Source organism: Micromys minutus (assembly GCF_963924665.1).
Source record: "Micromys minutus genome assembly, chromosome: 9".
Classification (NCBI taxonomy): Eukaryota; Metazoa; Chordata; class Mammalia; order Rodentia; family Muridae; genus Micromys; species Micromys minutus.
The window spans coordinates 19,045,063-19,070,295 of record NC_137978.1 but is presented as its reverse complement, the minus strand read 5'-3'; the positions used below and the strand labels follow the sequence as shown (position 1 = coordinate 19,070,295).

The 25,233-nt window shown below is 40.4% G+C and overlaps 1 protein-coding gene across 2 annotated transcripts in view; it reads left to right on the top strand.

Moving 5' to 3' along the window:
* Positions 1 to 7,959: 7,959 nt before the first annotated feature.
* Positions 7,960 to 25,233, top strand: part of ADAMTSL1 (ADAMTS like 1) — a gene marked incomplete at its 5' end in the record, with an annotated part of 379,578 nt that continues 362,304 nt past the window's right edge. For both annotated transcript variants that reach the window (XM_080921555.1, XM_080921554.1), the window contains one exon: positions 7,960 to 8,022. In XM_080921555.1, the coding sequence (XP_080777681.1) occupies positions 7,960 to 8,022 (63 nt within the window). The remainder of the gene's footprint in view (positions 8,023 to 25,233) is intronic.

The following is a 25,233-nucleotide window of genomic DNA, read 5'->3' as shown; positions in this document are numbered from 1 at the left end:
TTTATTGCCAAAATATGGAAAGAAATTGAGAAACAGTTACAATTTTTGTCACAGATATCTTACTTAAAATAAAATTTCCCCCCAAAATGCCTGCTGTGGTTTAAAAAACAAACTGTTTCAAGAGCAGCTATCTGGCAATGGTGACAGAAAACACACTCTCTCTCAAGGCCACTCTGAGTCAGTCAACTGCATATCTTTCTGGGTCCATGCAGTAGAAAGAGGTGGGGCCGTGCAGGAAAGCACTGTGACCATGCTATAGAACTATTTGGATGTGGATGTTCTTACTTCTCTCTCCAAGGCAGAATTGCAGAAAGCAGTTGCTGGCACCAAATGGACTTGCACAGAGATAATACATATGCTAATTAGCTTGATTTATCTATTTTACAGAGTATAGTTATGTTGAACCATTCTGCTGTACATCATAACTATGTATGATTCCTGTCAAATTTTAAAAAAAGAATTAACTTAGAAAATAAACAACTTGTGCTAATTTAAATGAAGACATTCCTTGTATCATTCTATTACTTAATAAGTTCTGCTAACTCTTTATTTTGCATAGCCATGTCTCCACCATGGACCCTCTTATAATGACCTTGTGTCACATGGCCAGCTTGCTGGCTGCTTCTCTTAAACACAAGAATCCCCAAGATTGGCACCTGTGTGCTGACCAGCGGTTTCCAAAAGCTCCTGTGGCATGACTACCATCCTACAGTCTCACAGGAGACTCGGGAGACTCCTCACACACTCAAAGCTTCCCAGCACTGCTCATTTCTCTGCTGGGAAAACAGATTTGGATTCTAATGGGGTGGAAATGGATGTGTAAAAAAGACAAATCTCTGGCTTCCTTCACCTGAGTTTCTCTACCACACCCCATCTTTCCCCGCAGGACACCTGCATCCATGGTGAATGTTTTGTTGCCCTTGGCTTACATCCAGTTCTCTGAGTTGTGGCCTTAGTTTGCTTTCCATTTTTATCATACTTACAAGTTCCAAATGCCTTCACAAAAGTCTTTGCTAAGAAGGACCACCATAATTTCAAGAAGGAAACAGATTCCAAGACCTTTCTGGAAATTAAAACACACACACACACACACACACACACACACACACACATATATATCTCAAGGCAGCACAGAAACTAATCCTAAGTAGAAGAGATGATGCTCATGTCATGTTAAGTTGCTTGATTTATCTATTTTACAGAGAATGTTTATTTTAAAGCATTCTGTTATACATCACATGTACATGTAATTTCTCTCAAATTTAAAAAGCAGTAATTAAAAGACAAAAAGAAAATAAACTAACTCATGTTAGTTTAAATTAAGATTTTTTTTTGTTGTTTCATTGTTTAATAGGTCCTGCTAATTCTTGATTACAATGTTTATAACTGTCTCATGAGATTATTTTAAATTTTCATAGAAGCCATTAATATATTTATTAATTTAGAAATACAACTGAATTAGCAGGAAAGAATGATCTATTCTGTTTTTTGAGGAAAAGTATGCTGATTTTTCATGATTTTGGTGCTTGTCTGAAATTCAAATTATATTCTATATTCAATCTATATTTTTTTCTTAGTTTTAGAGACTATGTTTCTTTTGCAATGGTCCTGGGTTCTTTTGCTCTGATTCATTTGTTTTGTTTGTTTGCTTTGTTTCTTTTTTTTTTTTGTTTTTTGTTTTTTTTTTTGTCTTTCTGTTAGTTTTTTTTTTTTTTTTTTTTTTTTTTAACTTGCTTTTCTTTGTCCCTCCCATACTCAGGGGCCATATGTTAATTTGCCCAAAAGACAAAAAGTTTGACAAAAATACCTGTCCACTTGGAGGAGCAATTTTTCAGGGGATGGGGGAAAACAATTACAGTCTGCCACTGAAGCTGAATGCACAATTAAAGCTAAAATTATAATTTAGAATACACAAGGTACCATCCCTGAGGGAAAGATAGCCTTTAAAACCATATGGAGTCAAAGAAGGCAGAAATAACCATGATCAGACTTCTAAAACGTCACCCTACAAAAACAATCATAAAACAGATCAATAGCGAAAACCTTTTCTATCAAAAGAATGTCTCATATTGGTGATGGCTAAAGACTGTCTACAAACACCTAAAAACAGCATTCAGCAAGCAAAGGGCCAAAAGGAGAATCTCAAAACACAAACGCCTTAGAGAAATGGCTCTCAACCTATGGCTCTCAGCCCTCCCTTAAGGGGTAAAATATCAGATATCTACACATCAGCTACTTACATTGCAATCCATGACAGTAGCAAAACTTCAGTCATGAAATACCAATGAAATGATTTTATGGTTGTGGGTCACACAGCATAAGGAACTGTGTTAAAGGGTTGCAGACATAGGGCAGTATTGGGAAGGTTGAAAAACCCTGGCTTAGAGGAAGCCTTCCTGGAGGAGGTGATACTGAACTACACCTCGACCCGCAGGGCAGAGCTGGCATGGAAGCCCTCTGCTGCAGGGACAGGGTGTGCAGATTCACAGGGACATAACAGGTCCTGCATAACAGGAGGTGTCCAGAGGGGCTGCAGGCTGGCGTTCTTCCCTCTCACACCAGAAGCAGATCCTGAAGGTCCTTGAATGCCCCACAGAGAAACTCAGCTTTGCATTTGCATCCTGCCCCCTCTGTGTGGTCTATAAATCTGTTCACAGTCCTTCTCCTTATTGTCTGGCTCTGGAATAATTATTTTATCGGTGAAGAATGAGGTCATGGAAATAGTATGAAACTACAAATCAAGGCCCTTGGATTTATTATATATTACACTTGGGTTTAATGTATGGATATTACAACCATAAGTCAAACCTAAGCAATGACACTGATAAGTCACTCTGTGTCAAAAGGAGCCACAATAAATGCATAAACAAACAAACAACAAAACAGTCACACTCTTTCCAGGATCCTTAAATTGTGCCCACAGTAGGTGTGCACTGACCGTTCATTGACCAGCTTTCAGCAGTAAACCTCTGAGATCCATTGTCTAGCTCTAGCTGCACAGAACAATGAAGAGCCCTGGGTTCAAGCTTACAGGTTGGAAACAAGTCTGCCCTCCCAGTTCAGTCAATCATTGGCTTCTAAGTTTTGGTTTGTGGTTTGTAGGGGAGGAGTCATCATCTAGTGTGGGAAAAGTCTAAATTATGGTCATTTGTTTCCTGTGGAAGTTCATTAAAATGTTCATATACAGAGAAAATTAATCAAAACTAGCAAATACAATCACACACATACACACATACACACAAAAACACACACATACACATACACACAAACATACACATACACACACACATACAAACACACACATACATACATACATACATACACACACATACACACACACATACAAACACACACATACATACATACACACACATATACAAATACACACACACACACACACACACACACAGACACACACACACACACACACACACACACACACATGCTCACAGCTGGTTTCATCCATTTGTTTCCTTTAAACAACTGCTAAGAATAAGTGTCACAACTAGGATTTGAACTCTTTGTCCCCATATCAGCTATTTCCTTCCCAGAATTCACTTTTGCTGTTGCCTGTTGTCAGGGATTTTAACCACATGCCTACAGTATGTAGACAACCCCAACCCATATAGGTTTTGTAGACTTTGGGGGGGGGATATAAGCTGATGCCCTTGATCCCTCAAACTAGCATTTTCTCACCCCTGCTGTCTTTTTGTTGCCCCTCGGATTGCTTTATTTAATAACTGCAAGTCTCTGTGTACTCTGTCTTCACTAACTTCCTACCTGGGCTCTCCTCACTAGACCTTCAGTCCAGCCAGGGCCCCTCAGACTCTCCACTCCCCCACCCCACATAGAACCCTCGCAGCTCCGTGGTTGTAGATACAGATTTCACGAACATTGCAGTAAGGGACGCATAGAAAGTACTTACGGCTGTGCCTGGGGCCTCACTGAAGCCTGAACAAATGTGGCTATTATTCGGCCAGTGGTCCTTGGGAAATGCGCAACTTTTTGTGTGCCTGTCTATGGTAGGAGGGCGGCGGTTCTTCCTGGAAGGTTGTAGATAAGGGTCGTGCTCCATCTCACCGGTTTCTCCAAAGGGTGACTTGAAACTTATGATGAGTGTGCAGTGTGCTTTGATGTTCAATGGATACTGGGTGAATTGAGATCTGTGCTCAGCTTCCAGTTCCACCCTCAAGAATGAGGTCTGCCTCTGTCTATGTCTTCTGCCCTCTTCCAATGTCCAGATTATCTACCAATACTAAAGACCTCTTCTGTAGACCCATAGACAAAACAAGGCCGGCTTGCTCTGACACCATACAGAAATGGCTCTCTCTGCCTCCCCAAGGGACAGAACACAGGCCTTACTCAGCTCCACAAAGCCCTTCTTTCTGAAACTCTCAAAAAAAAAAAAAAAAAAAAATACACATATCTGTGCCCTACCATTTCTGCTACTGCAGGGCTAAGCAAAGAGGCCCAACCTCAAGGACCAGACAGGTGGCTCTGGAGCAAAAGCTGGGAGGCGTTTTCCTCAGGGAGTGAAATTCCGAAAGTTTAGCTCACTCTTTCCTGCCATAAAGCACCCTGACTGTTAACAGCTTGCTGCTGTCCAAGCCGGTGTTTTTTAAATTAAGTATTGTTAAATCCATACCGTTTGGAATGATGCTTCAGACAGCCCTGACACTGGCTCTCGCTGCTGCTTTCATTTCACCTAATATATTGTGCATGGAGCCGGGAACCAAGCTGACGGCTGCCACAGCTTCTGGGGGCTGCTGTGCACCGACACTTGCAGACGGCTTTAATTTAGATACCTGAAGAGGAAAAAAGGAACTGGGCCAACGCCCTGCTCAGTGCCATAAGCGGTCTTTCCCCAGCTGCCGTAACTATGATCTACATTACCTAGAGTTTATGTTATTTTTCCCTTGGCCCTTAAAAGCTCTTAGAAGTGACAAAGTTGGGAGACAGAAGCTGTCAACTAAAACAAGATACTTTTTCCACTGCCAGATAAGCTATACGTACAAGAACCCCGGTCTTCTCCTCTCCCACAAGCATCCCTGTCCAGCACAGCCCCTCCACCCAGTGCCGACCTCTGCCTCTGTGGATGTGTAAACAAGCAGATGCAAATGTGTTTACAATGGAACAGGATGAGTGGATTTGAAGTCAGAAGACCCTGGACAGGGCAGCTCCAGCTTGTGAGCCCTTTATCGGGTTGCCTCTTTGAGCCTCGGTTTCCCAAGTATTGGGCAGTAGGAGCACTTAAGCAGTACCCGAAAGTATCTAAAGTCACAGACACTGTAGAAACCCCGTTAGCCCATCTTTAAAACTTTCCCCAGTGACTCAAACCCATGCTGATTTTGTTCTTTCTTAAAAGTTATGCTAGCCTGCCATCTCCCTTATACCAGCTACAGGAAGCACTGAGCGAGCAATTGATTTTTCTCCTTTCTCTTGGTACTATGCATAGAAAAGAAAATGCTGTCATCCTAATGACCACACAAGAGGCACTGGGATGGGCATCCTCCACAGGTTTGACTCACAATCGAGGTCTTGACTAAACTGCTGTGTTAATCCAGGGCTTCACTGTAGGGACCATCTTGCTGTGTGCTGACATGATGTCATAACTCAGAACAATATCTCCAAAGATCAGACTCCAGACGGGAGCAGGAGCGGTGTTGCCTGACCACGCCAATGTTCTTCCCCTACAAATAGCATCTTGCTGTTCGCAATGCCACAGTATTCCTTAGTCTCAATAATTCACAGTACTCCTTCTCCTACACCTGTTCTGCCTTCTAGTTTGACACCATCTAATGAGCGAGTATTCGTGGGGACACAAAGGAAGGGAGATGTTCCGTTTTGTAGAAGTGGCTAGAACTCTTCAGCTAATGACTCAGGAGGATGGAAAAACCATGTAGCAGAATGTTCGTGTGTGTGTGTGTGTGTGTGTGTGTGTGTGTGTGTGTGTGTGTGTCAGAGAGAGAGAAGGGGGGGCATATATAGCCTAGAACCAACTTTATTTTCATTTACCTACCTTCCTTCATTGCAGTAAGGACTTCACATACCTATCCAGTGTAGCTGCATTTACTTGTGAGTGTTGTTTAGCTTCCATGCATTCAATAATCTTTTTCAGAGATTTGTAAAACTAAAAGGTAAAAGATTAGGACCTTCTGGGTTTAGAGATGTATATTATCAACTTTCCAAGTTCAGCATCAAGTACTGAGGGCCCAGGTGGATCCTTCTCTGCCCTAGACTTTCGTGACAGGCTGAGAGTGGGATTTTTAAAAGCTCCTCTCTAGTCGGTACGCCACATGGAAGGAGTAACCGAAGCCGAGAAACCTGCTTTTCTTTGCCTCTTTGCAAAGCCTCCGCAGGTGTGTATATATATGGCAGGCCTGCCTGTATTCGCACGCCTATTACAGTGAGGTCGTTTTCGTTTTCTAATAACCAAAGGGAACATGCATTCTAAGCGCCCCCTGCCTCCTCCACTGCAGATTTCTGGTCTGTTGGATCTGCAAGGAAACAAAGTCTCCTGTGGAAATGGGGCTATGCTGACTGCTTTATTCTTTCCAAACGGAATGAGTCCCTGGGCTGGTAAGGATGAATGACAACTGTATTGGATACTTTACTCGTGTCTAATATTTTAATAAAAAATCCTCCTGGCCTGCTCAGGCTTTGCTTGATGTGAGTGAAGCAGGCTCCCAATCTTCTGACCTTGTCCCGTAGCCATGTGGTCACCCTGAAGCTCATTAGTACTTCCTGAAGCTAAATTGCACCTCAGAGGTCAACCTGTCCAACCTGTCCGGGGCCCGATTTGTACCGTGAGGAGGAAAGAGTGATACCCCACTCACGATTGACTTATTTATTTATTTATTTATTTATTTATTTATTTATTTATTTATTTATGTCATAGCAGCTCTGAGAAAGTCTGAGGCAGGTGTCCACTGGAGAATGTTTGAGGACAAAGTGAGGGTTAAATCACCCCTTTTTTTCCTGTCATGGGCTAAATTGGATAATTAAAAGCTGTCAAGGTGTCAAAACCCAGCGGTTGTTTCACAAGCAATTTCAACATCCTCATCCTGAAGTCTTTGTCAAGGGCTTCTTTTAAACTGGGGGCTCTCAATGAGTCTTATATTACCTTCAAAACTCACAAGTATTGGATGCTTCAAATCTTCACTCCACAGAGAAGGGCTTTGCTAGCCCTGTATTTTTAAACCGAGACCCCAGTACAGAAAATAACTAAAGCCGCTGCTAGGTTTAGTGAGGACCTTCCCAAGCCATCTATAGTATTCTTTTCCAAACTCGAAGGGGGAAAATAAAAAGGCACTTTATAGGAGAGGAAGAGAGCGCTAGCACCGAATACACTTAAAGGGCACATTCAGTCCTGACTAGGGCTTGGTCCCTTTATAGCATATGTTCTATATTGACGGGGATTAAGTTTCTCTCCTGAATGGAACAATACACCGTCACAGGGCGCTACTGTACTTTCCAGAGAAACAGACACCAGCCCAGGCAAATGGCAAACAGAATCGCGTCTCACAGAGCACTAACCAGGTTGGTTCAGAGCGCAGTCCTGCAGCCCTGCTTCCTCTTTGAGCTTTGCGCTTCTGCCTCTGAACATCTCTCCTCTTCTCGGACTCAGCTCCTTGCTCCCTTGCCTTTCAGTCTCTTTCCCTCTTTTCTGCTCACCCTGTTCACTTTCTCTGCGCCCCCCTCACCCCCGCCGCTTTGTTATTCAGCTTGTCTGATTAGCAGGAGTCTGATTGGCTGGCTGCCTGCTCTAGAGAGATTCCATTCAGCTTACCCCCCACCCATCCACCCACCCACCCTCGCTCAGGAAATGTGAGCGGGGCTGATGGAAGCTGATAGGCAGGGCTGGAGTGTGAGCCCCAGCACTGGATGTGACAGCGGCGGGCAGAGGAGCACTTAGCAGCTTATTCAGTGTCCGATTCGGATTCCGGCAAAGATCCAAGTATGGAATGCTGCCGTCGGGCAGCTCCTGGCACACCGCTGCTCTTTCTGGCTTTCCTACTCCTGGTAAATGCCTTTTCATTTCAATACGTTACTATTGCCACTTAGTCTGGGTGCTGTTGGAGGGCATGTGTGTGTGTGTGTGTGTGTGTGTGTGTGTACTTCTGTCTGTCTGTATATGATCTTCAAACTCCAGGTAAAAGAATTTTCATGGTTTCCAAAATACAGCTCAACTCTTTGAGAACTTTAACCCCAACTTTCCCAGCAAAATCAAATGTAAGAGACGTCTTAGAATCAGTGGATGATAATGATACCGAGACCTTAACGTCAGGATATTCTACTGCAGATATTATGTGCTGAGAACTCTATAAGTAATTGTGTGTTTGCATGGAATCCGAAGAGCAGATTCACTGAGATCAAATTCACTGTGGTGGTTCTGGTTTTCTGGAGGATAGGCAGCCGTGAGGCGCTTGCCTGCTTCTTGTTCTCCAGGTGCCTTGTGTGAATTATTTTCCTCTCTCTATAAAGACGCTTGAACCAGGTGGGGGGAATAAAGGAAGAAGAAGAAGAAAAGGGGAGCCCTGTTTATGGTCAACCCAGATTATAGCCCCTAATTACTATACTCATTTATGGATATAACCTAATGCTAATGTTTATGAATTGCAGATTAAAGTCTTTAATCTCAGATCTACTTCTGAAGGCAAATAGAAATTCTTGGACTTCTTGTCGTGCTGATTCCCAGCCATAGTGATAAGGTTTTTCTCTTGAATATCAGCACACACTGCATTTTTGACTCGAAGTAAATGTTCCATTGTGACTCATACTTGGTTTTATGGGCAGAAAATGAAAATATACTGTCCAAAAAAATCTACACTCAAAATATTAATAGCAACGCACATTTCTTTTAAACCAGAGTGTTCTGGGCAGGCAATTTGGTAAACCTCATCTGAAGGTTTGATTCCAAAATTTGCACACTCTGATTCCAAAGAAACGTGACTCTAGCACTCTCTGTCACAATTATGGCACACCAGAATGTCTTCCAAAGGAAGGGAAAAGAAGACAAAAAAGTGTAACCATTGTTTAAAACACGTTGTTTTGTTGATTGGGAAGGAGTATTCTGTTTTGCACTAATTCTGACAAATTTGATGGACATTAGAATTTTGATAAAGGAAGGGGACCATTTGTTACAAATTGAAAAACTTCAGAAAGACCAGTGGGGTACAGTGACCAGACACCAAGGGACTATGTTGTACATTGTCATATTGTAATCAATTGTGTCACTGGAGCTTTAAATTTGGAATACCGGCTTTGCCATTAGAAATAGTTTCAATTTACATGAGCATTTAAACAGAAAGTAAAGGGTTAGGGATAGTAGACTAGACATTGGTTTCACAGAGGACTGAAATGAACAGTGTGTGAGGTGTGTTTTACGGCTGTGGAACCAGCAGCTCAAGAGAGATGTCTCACTTTTTCCATATGGGATATGTGACTTGCATAGATCATGAATTCGTCTCATCTTCCCTCCTTTGTGATTGTTTTTAAAGTGTATATTATTCTCCATTAAATTGCACCATAAAGCAAATTAGCAGTTCACTTCACGTTACTAGCTATGTTATTGTCATGTGGAAATTTGATTTTATTATACTTAAAACAACACTCATTCAGCGGCTGGTTGATTTTCTATTCATTTGGTAAATATGTTACATTCCCTTTTGATATCTTGAATATTCATATCGGTATCTGGGCAATTAGACTCACCTTGAAAAGGTGTTTATTTCAAACAGGATTTAATATCTGTTTGAATTACAATGATTCTAAGATGGAATTAGAATAAGATTGCATACCCAGATTTGTTTTAAACATATGCTTAAGTGATTACAAGTTGGAAGGCTATGCTAGAATAAAAAGGAACCATAATGGCTGTCATACTGGGTGTGTCTTAAGGTGTCAAACACTAGATTAGTTGTTTAAAAAGCATTCTAGTGACTCCTCACAATTGCCATGTAAATCAGATAATTTTTAAGCCCATTTTGCAGATGAGAAATCTGTACTTTGCTTATATGTACTTTATACTGTAGCTATCAAGTGCTCAAGTATGAAAGACATATTCCTCACTGAAGATATATAAGATTTAGAGCTCATAAAGGCCTTTAAAAATGTGTACCATGACAGACACTCCCTGTGCTTCCTCATCAAGTGCTTGTTTAGCTTTGCAGCCAAAATGAATTTCTGGTTTAAGAGAAAGTGAACTTTAGCCTGACCTGTAGTTGACTTAGAACCAGAAGTATACCATCATCAACTCAACTTTCAGGCTTGATCCAGAAAGTGAATTTGAGGATTTGTTATTTCTACCGTTCTTTGACATATTACAAGAGTCTTGTCTAGTACTAGAATTAGTACATCCTGTCTGCATAGTAGCCAGCCCAGTTTTTGCCTGATCAAAATAGCCTTCATTTCACTGATAGCTAAATAGTCTGTATCCAAACTTGGTTCTTGAATTATACAAACAAGGCCTGTTATGGAGCCTTAATTGTGGTCAATAGCCCAAGAACATTATTCCTGGGAGAAGGAGGCCCCTGTGTGATGTGTGCCAACCTGAGCTTACTGTCCATACTTTATTGTACAGTAACCATGTCACCAAAAACTGATCAAGAAATCTTGTCTTGCTATTCAGGTCCTATTAAGACACATTGCTGAACATCCCCAGTCTTCCCACCCTTCTTTCCTTTGTCTCAGTTGTTTAGATCAAAAGAAATGTGCCAAAGCCCATGACCGGCCATTGACACTTGTGCCCGTCTCCACTTGAATCTCTTCCTGTCAGAGAAGCATTTAATCAATCCTGAGTTTGCTTTGTGTTTCTTTCAAGTGGTTGTAAGGTCCTTCCCCTGCTATTGTGAGAGTTACAAGAGTAACTTTTAGAATTATAATAAAGTACATGTATTTTTCTGTTGAAGTTCTTTTTCGTCTCTACACTAATTTATACATGGAAACTAGTCAAATACAGTAGCTCGTTCCCTTCAGCTCCTCTGGTGCTGTTCTCTACTAGTATTTAAGGGAATCTATCTTGGATGCTTAGAAGCACCATTAGCCTGTGAAATGGATGTTAAATCCCCTACTATAACAGATTGTGGCCTGTTCCAGGAGAGAGAGGGGGTGGGGGTAAGAAACAGACAGAGAGACAGAGAGAGACAGAAACAGAGAGAGAGAGAGAGAGCATGCACATATCCATGTGTGTGCATGGGCAAGCCCTTCTGCATACCTGCTCACTCTACCTCTTATTTTTATTCTCATATCTATACAGTCTTAATATCAAAGCTAAGAATTTCCTTGTAAGTCCATAGAAATAATGGCTTGTATTTTTTAAAAAAATTACTTTCCTTATGTGACATTTCTTGTCTTCTTGGGTTCCTATTGTTAATGATTTTTTGATGTCAAGGGCTATGCCATCATTTTTCCTGAGAACTAATGTACCACTGCATGTTATCTGAGGGAAAAATGTCCAGTAGTGGTCACCAGTGAACTGCAGAAGAAACCTGTTATACTAAGGAAACTAACCCTTGGAAGAGTCTATGGAAGGAAAAACTTCGGAGGATTTACAAAAATGAATACATGTCCGTTCCTTTATGTGATAATTAGTTATATCGGTGCTCTCTCTAAATGCCTGTGAGGAATGTGGGAAACAATCTTCTGCATTAATGGAGGCACAAGTTCCTTCGTCTCACTAATGTTAATGTAGGGTTCGTGCTTACTTTGTGTGACTATGAGATACGAGGAATTTTTGCATCTACATTCGATCTAGCACCTAGATGATTCCCTTTATACATAGAGATGAGATGTACTTGTGATCATGACTAAGACAAGGAATGATAGACTCCATCCGGGCTGGCTCTGAGTCTTACCATGTATTTCTTCTGACTTCATGTGCACAGTCCGTTTCTGTGGTCAAATGGCATCAATTTGTGTATCTCTCGGCTTCCAGGACTGACACATTCTCAGGTTCAGTCACCCCAGTTCAGTTCCATTCTGCTCTGTCCTTGGCAAATACACTCTCTGGTTTCTGAGGTGTCTCGAGTGAAGTGACCTCAGAGTGACCTCTTCTCTGGATGAGGATGTGTGTCTCATTCTGTCTGAGAAAGGCCCTTGAATCACCATACTGATTCAATAACCTACTGAGTTATTCGTGAATGTTCTGAGATGACCAGAGGAGCATGGGCCTGACTTGAGTCTCAGTCTTGCCATCTTAGCTGCTTTGCTTCAGAAAGCTGACTTCTGGCTTCATGTTTTGTCCAGAGTGAGACAAAGTCTCATGTCCCTTTCTGTCTACATCATAAAAACTGTACCATGTGGTTGGATTTTTGGCTTGATTGGCAGCGCTGGCTCATGGGCAGCTTAGTACTGGCATACCGAGATGATGTAAGTCTGAAAGGATCCTAATTGAAATAGGCCAGCACAGCTGTGTGGGGAGCCTGCCTGCTAACTGGGTAAGCTGTTGCTATCAAACCCTTCTTTCCATGAGCTCAAAAATAAATGACTAAATCTCCCCAATTCCCGAACTTTGAGATTAAAACCCACATCGAATAAAGCTTAACTGTTCTGACTTTGTTTTGACTTTGGTGGCTGAAGCACCCAGCATGGAAAGCACTTAGTTACAAGTTTTCTGGCTATGTCAAGAAGCTGCCCAGTGACTATTCCATAGCCAACAGTGACCTTTGGCCTTTCATTTGTTTTATTTCCAAGAAGTTCAGAAATGATTATAAATGGGTTGTCTCTTTCCTATATTCAGTGCTATTCTCTAGTTCGATGAAAGAAATAGATATCTCAATAATTAATCAAAAACTTTCTGAGAATAAATAATTTCTGTTTGAATATATATGCATATGTATATATATGAATATATATGAATATATACATATTCAGCATCAAGTCATAGTCAGAAAGTTTTAAAAATATAATTTATTGTTTTGTCTAAAATGTTTAAGTGTGGCTTTGTAGTTTTTGCCTTACTGTGCACCTCTTTGTCCTTGTATTTCTTTTATTTAATTGGATTGTATTGCTGTCTGCCCTATAAAGTACTGGAGGAACATCAGAATGTCTGATGCATATTCCTTCTACTGGTACCAGCATCTTCATAAGTGATTGAATGGACAAGAAGGTCAGTAAGAGTGACTCAGCAAGAAATCCTGTGAGTAGGGGAGAAAACTATGAACACTCACGTTCAATAGAAAGTATTTCACTCTGTTTGTTTTAAGGAAGCCCCAGTCAAAAGCATTTAATAAATTAAAAAAAAAAGAAACATCTATTTTGTGTTCCTGCCTTAGATGTGTATGAGCACACAGTCAATAGTAATTGAACAGTAATTCTTTTTGCTATTGTCAATTAAAAAGAATCGTTTTGCATACTTCATGTATATTTTTTTATCCATTAAGGTCTTAAGTACATTTCCTTTTGCAAACTTTGTCCTTAGGAGAACACAGTATTTACTTTAGCTACAGTTTTACAAAATAAAGTATTTATAAACTCTCACTTCAGCAGACCCCATGTTAATTCTCCCATTTCTTTATACTCCTGGGCACTGAGATAAAGTTCACCTCCCAGCCTTCCTTGCAGCTAGACCGCGATATTTACTTGAGTTCTGGTCAGTATGGTTAAAAATGTCAGATGGAACTTTTGGATCTGACCTGTCTCAGTTGGTTCTCCAAGAGCAAAGCACTCTCTTTGCCTGCTCACCAAAGGCAGAGGATCTAGCCCAGACATTTCACACCTTTAGGATGCCCAAGCTACCCAGGGGCCTAGGTCTCCTGATGACTCAAGTTTACCGCCTCTCCTCCATTCTCAGGAACCATCACTGAGAATGTGCATTTAAATATGGGAAATCAGCTTTGTTATGCGAAAATCCTAAAATTTGTGGAAATGTGTTACAGGCTCAAAACCTTTATAAATAACATATGCTTCAAATTTAGATTTTATGCATTCTAGGGCATACTTGTAAGTGCTAATACCTCTTTCCATTTATTATATGGAAAAAGAAAAACAAGAAGATGCCGCATCATCTTAATGGTGGTTTAATCTTTACAGTTTGCTATTTGCTGCATACTCTGAGTGTGTTAAGTAGCTGGGAGAGTGTCTGTGCTCCAGGAAAGCAGAAAAAGTGGCTTAACATTTGAACCATAGAACCCATGACTGCGTAGAGGAATGAGATAGGCAATACGGGCTTATAGCCAGTCATCTGAGATCCCCTCCATAGCATAGACCAGACAGCTAAACTACAGCCAGAGAGCCACCCAAATCCAAAGCCAGGCCAAGGCAATGAAAAGGACACCAAGAACCAAAATCCAAGACCTAACTCTCCTGTTACTCCAGGGGCAGAATATCAGCAAATCAAAAACTTAACCATTGAGAAAGAGAAAAGCAGACTCTCAAAGGCAAGGAAAGGTTCACAGCAGGAAAAACAAAACAAACATAAACAAAAACAAGAAAACCCAACAATAACAATAAAATTTGCTGAGTATACCCAATTTCAAATTATCTTCAACTAAGTTTTCTTCTTTTCTTGGAGCAACATCTACCTCTTTCTATCATAACAGCAAAACACCGGAGGCAGCTAATGGTCGGAAGTTTCTTAAGTTCATAGTTCTGGAGACTGAGAGTCCAACTGGCATTTCACGGGCTCTGTGGAGAGGGTTCCATCACCTCCTGGCACAGAAAACAATGGCAAGAATTTGTGGAGAGAAAAGTTTACATGTGAGAGCAGATGTAGAGAGCAAGCCTGCATCTCATAGTTTCTCTGGACTACATCCCTACAGTGTCTTTGAGGTCTCCCTCTTGTTCCATCTGTATAGTTATCTACTTCTTGTACCTAAGATCCAAGCCTCCAGGCACAGTGGACCCTAGGGATATTGAAACCACAACCAGACAATGACAGAACAAAGTGCTGTGGGGAAGTTCACATATCAGTGTGAAGACTGGGCTATAACACTGATCCTAGAACCATAAGCTAACCCATCATTACAGACCCCTTCTTGTACCTCTGTCTGAACTCTCATGCATTGCCACTACACCTAGCTCTCTAGGATGCTGAGAGAACAAAAGCTACCATTTCATGCTTAACTGGGTTTTTTCCCCCTTTTTCCTTTATAAACACAAAATGCTGTCACATGTCAGGTGATTAAGAATATCCATACATAAGTCATTTAGTTTTTGACATTTACTTAATGTGAAGTCAAAGCCATTAGCAAGAAGGGAAAATTGAACAATAGAATAAGACATAGTACCTGTAATAAATAGCTCAGAAGTCTGTTGGGCATTTTATTATCTTTAGAATATTAAATTTGCTTTTAAATAACAATGTTTTCATGGACAATATATCTGAAATGTTCATTGGGATTTTTCAGCTGGCCTCTAAACTGGTTTGTTTGCAAATACACTACCTGTACCTACTTAGACTCATTAAACCTTAGTACCCATGTATGGATAAATTATAGCTTCCCTCCCACTGTGCACATGTTATTGTTATAAATGACATCAATAATGAGCTGTCTCTAAACATCAGTGGTTTTCAAAATTATTGTAGTTAAGAATGATACTTTGTATATGAAAACACACCAAAACAGTTTCATAATTGACATTAGTTCCTTAAGAAAAAATCTTGTATCAAAGCAAATCTTTGGCCACATATGGTTGTCTGTGATGGCCCAGTTGGGAAACTAAGAAAATAAAGTGACAGAGCAAGATCCTGTCCCAAAATAAACAAGAGTTTGTTATCATTGTAAGCGTGATCATTACATGTGATCAGTGATCACAAGTGTGAACATGAGGGAAGTCAGCATCCCTCCCACTATTCCGGGAGCTCCATGCCGCAGGCTCCAGCCTTCCATCTTCTCTATAATATACTAGCAGGTCAATATGAGAAAATCTGTGCAAGGCAAAACACACTCCACTGGAAATTACATATCTGTACATACTATACTAGCTCGTACCTCCCATAGTCACTAGCGTTTCACTTAAAGTCTTCTTAAAGTAATTTAATTATAACGAGAGCTCAGCAAGCTTGTGTATCAAAGGACAATATCTGAAAGGAATGAACAGACAGAACATCTTTTGTGTGAGGTATATGCCATTTTTAATATGGATTTATTTTAGTTCTGAAGTAAGAAATTGTAGGATTCTAATAGTTTTGCCACCTGTGAATTATTTGGGTGCATGTCCTAAGTGGGTTCTTTCTTCTATTTGTTTAAAGAAATGAGTGATACGCTCGCCAATTCTACACTACATTAATTTTCACAGACTTTCCATCTTCATCTTCATTGCCTTTTCAGATATTTTTCCAAAGCTTCTGCCATCTTCCTCCTAAGGCTTTGAATATTTTCCCTTCATTTTCCCACTTGGGACTTTCTTTATGTTAGTTTGGTTTACTGGTATAAATGTTAGAACAAAGGAGTGTGATAACCCAAGACATCCTGACCTAAATTCCAAGAGCATAAAAGAAATGAGACAGGAAATTGTCAGCAACCTATAATAATTTCAAACTGTCCAATAAAATAAATATACCTCACTTCATTCTCATAGAACGGTATGGTTGGGTATCTGATTTCCCAACCCATTTTGTAGGCTATAACCTCAGCCTCCATTTGAAGTCTTTACATGTATGGTTTAAATGTTGAACTTTGTCAGCAGAACCAGAAATGAAAGGGGTAATGGAAACAATCAGAGTGGCCATTGTGCTGGAGTAAGATTTGGAAGAGAATTGGAAGAAATTCCTTGCTCTTTCCATTAGAGTTGATATGGCCATTGGTCATTGAGACTTTGCTTTGCTGCTTGGAGTTTGCCTGAGATGACAAGCGTGCTTTGAATTTACTGTTACAGAAGTCGCCTGATAGCATGTAGACTGTCAGACCTTGTACCCTGTAACAGAATGTGTTCTCCAATGATGGGGACCCCTTTGGAGGTAAGAATTTGATGTCATCATATCCAGCACACACACACACACACACACACACACACACACATCTGTCTCCTTGACAGCAGGCAGATTTTTATTTATATAGGTACTGAACATACGTTTGCTGTTGGAAATAAATGAAACAATTTCCACCATTGCAATTTAAAATGCAAAGTGTTGACTGGCAAATTTGAATCCCATCCTTCAGTAACACCTCTTAGGTAGGTTCAACCTCAAATCCAGACCCCTTTCCTTTAGGTAAGACTTGAGTTAAAACTCAAGGATCATTGTAGGTTTACAAATGTCCAAGTGACAGGCTGTGTCATTAATAAAGCGTCATTTCTCTTGCTTTCAAATCAACAAATGTGAGTAATTTGCTGACCTGTATATAAAAGTTACTTCCTAAGGGTCTTGTATATAGTAGATCTCTAAGAATTGGCTGCCTTCCTTGAATATATGTGAAATTGTATAATTCCAGGGTCAGCTGTGTCTCAGTACTATGTTTGGTGCTGGGTAGGTTGTGTTAAACAAAGCAGACATGGTGTAAGAAGTGGGTCTTTCTACATGTAATATCAGAAAGGATTTGAGATAGGGGTAAGCAAGACAGAAATTAACTGGAAAGTACTTTCCATCGGTTTTATGTTGCTGTCATGATATTATTTTCTTTAAGCTGTATATTTAACTATTGCTGATGTAAGGGTGTCTCTGCCTAAAGAAATAGACATATTAATTCATTATTTATAGTGATTTAAGAAGGAATGTGCTAGAAAAACTCTAAGTCTCTAAAGATTTATATTTAAGGTCATTTTCTGAGTTTCTCCTCTTTTTCCCCTGAAGTTCTTTTTTCTTTTTTTAATAGCCATACTGAAACCTAAGATTAACGAGTGTATTATGCTGTCTCTCTGTTTATTTGATACATAAACACCTGTCTACTCCATCTTAGGGCCATGCTAAAGAAATGAAACCTTTAACCTAGCCCCTCATTCAAGCAAACAGAAGGCTAGTCAGAAGGATACAGGATGCCACTGGCTGGAATATTCCCTCAAGAAGCTTACTAATAACTTCAGCTGGATGAGGCCCAGACAACCTACAGGCTGCAGGATCTTCTCTGCAGTGCTGGGGATTGAACCCAGGACGATATACAGCCAAAGCAGCTACTTACCACTGAGCTAGAATTCCCAGCTTTTTGTTTTAGAAAAAAAAAAAAAAAAACATTTTAGAAAGATTTTAGAAAAAAAATATTTATTTACTTTAAAATTTTTTATTTTAAATAAATATTTAAATATTTATTTGGATATTGGAAATAAATGAAACAATTTATTTAATAAAATTAATAGTAAATTAAAAATTAAATTAAAAATAAATTAATTTGAAAGTCACTCGAAAAGCCAAAAGTTCAGGTGTAAATTTTCAAAGGAAATACAAACAAACAAAAAATCTATGCATCTGGTTCTTGACAAAGTAACTCGGGTCCCTATTGTTTTCTCATTATTCTGTGTATAATGGACTGCAGTGGACTGGTCTGCTCCATTCCAGTCTCTTTCCCTGAGTCAAAAGAAGAAACAGAAAGGGTGCTGCCATTTACTCTCTGGGGTTCTCAGATTCTCTCCTAGGTAGGTGTCTCCACTGAAGCCAGGCCAAGGAGAGAGGGAGGGTAAGCTCAGCAGAGAGCCTACAAGGGCAAAACAGAAGGATGGGTTCAGGAGACATAGAGTGAATCCTGACCTAGAGAACAGCCAGGCCACAGTGTGCTTTGCAAGGAGCAAGGACTACAGCTATTGTTTTAGAAAGACAGTTGTGGTGGCCACATGGGGTGAAGACAGGGAGGAGCCAAGGAGACACCAGGAATCCAACAGAAGTAGAAGCAGTAATGTCCAAAAAGAGGTGTCCCCTAGAAGACAACCTGGAAACCACCCATGGGATCCTTTATCTTGAAACTCAAGGGTTTCTAGGGCTATTAGGAAGAGGTTTCAGGTCCACTGCTGACGTAAGAGCCAAAGCCTTATGCAAGTGTCCAGGAAATGCTTGTGGGATGTGAATAATTTTACTCAAGGTGTGCACGAGTGAATAATTTTACTCAAGGTCTCCTTATTGAAGGTTGTAAGCTAAAGTACAGGATTATCTTTTTAAACCTGAGGAAAGCTTTTTGGGAAACAAATATATTTATACCCTGAAAGAATTAAGAATGTCTTCCTGCGCAGTGTAAAGAACCACTGTCTCTGAAGAGGTTCCTCTTCTTTAAGATGGATCCCTCTGCTCTCTGTTGATGCAATTGTCAAAGCCGGCCTAAGGAAATCGCTTTCTGTACTTTCTGCTGATTATTGCAAACTAAGGGTACAGGGTTTCTTCATGTCTGGTCATTAACTTGCTTGTTTCGTCACCAAAAGAACCTATTAAGCTCTTCAGATTCATGTCCCAGCCATAAATCTTTCCAGGATATCAGCAAGTGTCTTGCCCTCATTCTCAATATCCTCATACTATCTAATCTAGGTTCCACATGTGGGCTTCCCTTGGCAAACAGCTGGATCTCCAATAAAGATGTAGCCCTGAGGGTCCGCACTTAGGTTATCTGCTATGATGAATACCCACTGGGGTCATCAGAAAAGAAAACATTTTCAATCTAAATTTTTCATTTATTTGAAATGTGATGGGGAAAGTTACAAATTTGAGAAAGAAGCTCACAGTCTGTGTAGTATAAATTGGCTTGTGAATCTGACTTGTGAGGAGCTAGCTTGTTAATGAGTCAGGCACTGGAGTACTTAGGCATCGTTCTCTACCTCCTAATTATGAGCAAATAGTCTCTGTGGTACCCGAAGCTATTCGTACAGCTTTAGTACAAAGCTGACTCGACATCAACCTTGCCTCATAACATAGATTTTCTTGGCAAAAGCATCAAACAGGTATTTATGCTTAAAATCATATGGTTCCTTTTTCATAATAATTTGGACATCTACCCCTTTTGTTTTCCTCCTTTTTTTCCTCAAAACTGACTTCAACAGCATAAACATCTCTCCAGTTTTAGCAAAGAGGAAAAATGTGCCAACTACTGCCTTGTTTATCTATGCTACATACTGCTGGCCCCACCTATTTCACCGATAAGAAAACTGAGTATGAAAACCTAAAGGTGGTGTGAATTCCTGTGTATTCAATTCTTATTGCAAACAAATCATATTAAAATATGCAATACAGATTATGTTCCGTGCCATTTGAGCTATGTTTTGGCCTCTTTTGGCAGGCGCCTCCCCAGCTTGCTGAGTGATTTCCACAGTTTCTAAACCAAGTTCACGAGAGTTCACAGCTTGTACCATATTTCATCGATCCTAAGATACACAGTCCCTTTTCCCTGACTTTGGAAAGTTGGATGTACTTATAATTGATAGCAGGTCATAGTTTAGTAGGGGGAATTTCTTTCAAAAACTTAGAATATTATATAAAATAATATAATAATAGTGTAGCTTCAACCTTTGGCATCTTCCATCTGATAGAGTACTATTTCTAGATTTTTCAAATATCGAATTGATAAGAACCACAGAGTTATGGTCATGTAGCCTTCTCTGCATTTTCCTTGGGTGCAGAGTTTATTTATTTATGAATTTATATATTTATTTCTTGCCCCTCTCTCTTGATCCAGAGCAATGGAAAGTTTCTACTCAGAATGTATGGGAGCCCATTCTCTTCCCTACCAGGGTCAAAGCCATATAACTATCTCATAGTCTCTCTGTGCCTCAGTTTCCCCATCTTCAGGCTAGTACAGTGTAGAGGCTGTTGTTTTCTACACTTCAAAATCTTCTAGGAACTTGTTACATTTAAGAATACCTTGGTCTGGTTGATCCATAAGAAATCCATGTGATCCCCAAATATGCCAACTCTGACAGCTCCTGAACAGAATATCTGGAGCTAGACCTCTTGATTTGGACCCACTATGATAACTTTTCTATAAAACTCTGTGCCCCAGTGCCCTTGCCCACTACACGGGTAGCAACAGCATCATCCACATCCAATTTCAGAACAAAGCAAAGTAAAAAGTCATGCCACCTAATTAGCACAGGATCTTACATGGGTAGCAAGCACCCAGGAAACAGCAGTACCTGTTATTTTCCCACCATAGGGACTGAAATGTGTCTACCTCATTCTCAGAACTACCATCTTATATTTCCCTTGATTCCAGACATTCCAACGCTTTGCTTACAGACAGCAGCTTCCCTGCCAACCTCAGAGAATAGGTATGAAAAGAAAAAAAAAAGTTCATTCCTTTACTTGGAGGAGGGGCTCTGGGGCCCATTGAGACCAAGAAGCATAAGACCAAAGAAAAATGAAGATTAGCCCAAGAAAGTTATCTTTGAATCTGTTTATAAATGCCTGCCTCATTCAAAGTTCTCAGCTCTCTCCTTCATCAAAGCCCCTTGGGAACTCTGGATTGAACTCTGTCACTCCCACCCACACCTCAGCCAAGGACTTCATTCAGTTCCTGTTGGTCTGAGGACAAGCTCAGATAGAGATCCCAAGTAATTCAAATGTGTAGCTAGGCTTTAAAAACAAACCAAAAACCACCATTACTCTAAAATAAGTGGAAAGGATAGACAACACCTTTCCCTCCTGGAAGAATGGTTTCAACATTGAGGAATCTTTGTGGCATCCCCTCTTCAACTCCATGAGCCTCATGGCCTACAACAGTGGTCATGCGCTGGTTCTAGTAGCTCCTCTAGTGGAGGGGAACAGACTGTGGATATAAATGGCTGGGATGCACGTCAGACAGAAGGACAGTGCACAGTGTAAAGATGACTATAGCAGTGTGCAAAGAAAGCATCAGAACTTGCCCACTTGTGAAGTCTATAGGATAATAGCAAAACTACTCATTTAAATGGGAAAATGCTTTATTAAAATAAATAGAGGCCACAGTCAGAAGAAAGCATTTGGTACAAGACAGAAATTAGAACCTTTCTCAGTCTGACTTGAAGAAACAAACAAAACAGGCCCTCGGAGACCTCTGGTCTTCTGAATATACTTGTCATTTAAACCTTTTGTTTTCCCTCTTTCTCAATGGCCACTGTGTCAGACTGAATTTTTTGGATGCTCCACTGCCATCCTTGGGCAGATGAGCTTAATTCTGGTCTGGATAACTAACTCTTACCGAGCCGTATCTCATTTAATCAGACAGGGAGTCTAAATTGCTATTATCTGTTATGAAAGGGATGTAAGATTCATTCCTCACTTATTCCTTTGGCAGCAAGGAATAATTCCTGTCCTCTTCTTTTTCCAAAATGTCCATACACCTTTAGGGCACATAAAGGTACTGTGAGCTTCAAATGAATAATAAAATACCCTGAAGACTATGAAACCCAAACACATCATGTTCCACACAAATGCCTTCACTGGCTCTGGCTGTGACTCACTCTAGACTCAATCCCTCAGCTGGAACTCAAGGCTCGATCGGGCACCACCATTGCCACCTTACCCACAGCTTTCTTCCTTAGAGTATCCGGGCACACATAGCCATACTGCGGAGGCACTGGCCTGTCCAAGGTCATGAGCAGTTTGGAAAACCAGCTGTGTGTCATGTCAAGAGTAAAAAGAGCTCCTGTGGGAAACTAATTGGAGGTGGGAGGTGGGTGACAGGAAGGAATCACCCTGCTAAGGAAAGCACACAGCAGAGGTAATGAAATATGTGCACGTGAACTCATGTGTCTATGCAGATGAAGAAGACTTGAGGGAGGGGACATGTTTCATATTCGTGTCAGGGAGCAGGGCTTCAAAAGGATTGGAGCCCCAGGTATCTTTTTGGATCTAGAAATGTTGCGTGAAAGTATTGACAAGACTTATTTGAATGAGTGGAATAATGTTCTAGAGATTGGCAAAGCTGTCACTTTGTAAATCACCAACAAACACAAGAGAGGGCTGGAGAAAGGGAAAAGGTCAAGAGGTGCATCAGATCACAGAGTGGGGGTTAGGGGTGCGGGAGGAGGCAATACTGGGAAAACCCTTCAGAGATTCCAGCACTTACCAGTAAGGATGAGTAAGAAAACACAGAGGGAGGGACAGGCAAGCTGCGGCTGCCAGAGGGCACAATGCACAGAGGATGTGGTGAGTGGCAGGGGAGCCTAGTCAGTCAAGAAGTGGGCAGAAGTCAGAAGCCGGGTTGCAGCACAGGATGGAATTCAGGGTTGTTGAGGAAGTGGGTACAGGGGTATAAATTAGCTTCTCCAAAGGCCTTAAAGTGAAAGGTCTGCAGAGAGTCAGCAGGCTACTCAACACCAAGGTCATGGAAAGGCAAGGCCAGACATAAGGCAAAGTGTGAGCTGGAGCAGGGAGATAAAAGTGAACTTGGTTTTAATAAAAACAGGAGAGTGTTTTTGTCTTAATAGCTGGAAGAATGCTGATAGCAGCCATGTGTGAAATTGATTTCTGAGCCTAGCACCAGCGATGGTAAGACTGTGAGGCCATGCAGTAGTAAAGCATGATTTAACGTCTTCACTCTCTCTGCTTATTACACAGCAGGCTTTTAAAAATGATGCCTGGGGTGTACCTCAGCAACCTTGATATTGTCTGTGGCCAGCATCTATTTTAATATATTTCTGAGGCAGTTCGGAGACTATAATATGACTTCACACATTAATCTATTAATATGTCCTATCGCTGAGTGTTCTGTGCGATGCCCATAAATATTATCACTCTATTAAATAATATCAAATGATGCTTGGAGGACTTGTGCATCTTGCTGGAAATCTAAAGGTGACAGGTTCCCACTGATTCCATGTTGAGAGCAAAATACCAGCTGTATAAAGTCTCGGAGCTTCTGCTCCAGGTTGTCAAACACTGAGGAACCGTATGAGAATCGCAAATAGAACACCATATTATATTTCATACACAGATAAACATTTACCAAATGTTTTACCTAATGGCTCCTTGGTATTGCCATTGAATTTACAAACCATAGAAGATTGTCTCACCACCCATATACACAAAAATTGCCAACAATACATGGAATTTAGCCAACTCCAAATGCAGAGAAAACTTTTATGAGACCTGACTAGAAAGACACAGAGCAAAGTGTCTCTAACTGCCATTAGTGTTTTCTAGCTCAGTCTAAGTAGACACATGCTGTTTATTATGGTGGTAGCAAATTATAATGGACTGGGGAAAAATTCATCCATTTAGAGAAACAAATTACATTTAACCAACTTAAAGTTACCGAAATATGCACACTGGTCCAGAAAAGAAAGAGAAGAAAAACTCAAGGTGTTTCTGTGGTGCACTTCCTTCTCTGGAGAATGCATGCTGACATTACTGTGGTTTTAACAAAGCGCATCTAGCAGTGGTGTCTGGGCTCTCAGGATGAATGGAATGATATGAGAGAAAAAAAAGATCTGTAAACTTAAAACATCATTTAAAAATTACTTCGGAGGTCACACAGTAGAGAGCATAAAATGACAATAGTGGTTTCTATAGTGATATAAAATGCAATAATTAGTGAATATTGTTGAGATGCCATGTAGTAGAGATTCATGAGACAACACTGGTCTCCAACTTTCATTAGAATTAAGTCAATTGGAAACTGAAAACCAGAAAGCAAATCTGACTTTTATACATTCATCTGGATGACCTTGCTTGCAAGTGATTATTGGTTTTCAAAGAATTAAATCGTAAACATTTATTAATCTATGCAGTATAATTATGTATTTGTTTTTTGTTTTAGAAGTTACTTTAATGTCTTCCATAGGTTCTGGGTGAAGAAATCTATAAAGAATGCAATATGCATAAAGAATCCCAATAGAAATGATCAGTTTCAAGAATCACATTGTTAAAAAAAATTAAGAATGAAGCTATAAGACCACCCGTCTCTTAACTTTCAGTTAGCAACTATATGTCCAACATTCATTGATATATTGCTGCTTTGTCTTTAAAGCAAGCTTTATTGCAACTCTGTGAGTTAAACCAATGTTTGAGTCCTAGTCTGTAGATCAGAAAAATGACTTGTAAATATGTATAAGTGCAAGGTAGTTTAGAGTTTTAAGCATCTTAGAAATTATCTGGCCCCAAACTGAGGCACACTGTACTATGTTACTTAAAATTCTACAGTGGCTATGTCAAGGTGGGGCAAATGCCCCAGTCACTCCCTGTGACCTGATCTCTAGTCTGTGCCCTTGCTTAAAAGTTTGCCCCACCAGTATTATTCATTACACCTTCTAAAATGCTTTAAATTCAAATGTGAATACAACACACACACACACACACACACACACACACACACACACACACACACCAGTGAAACACTGATCGTTGTAATTGGTGCCAAGTCCTGGTCAGACAGCAGTCTGGAGATTGAATGCTGTGCAGCGCCT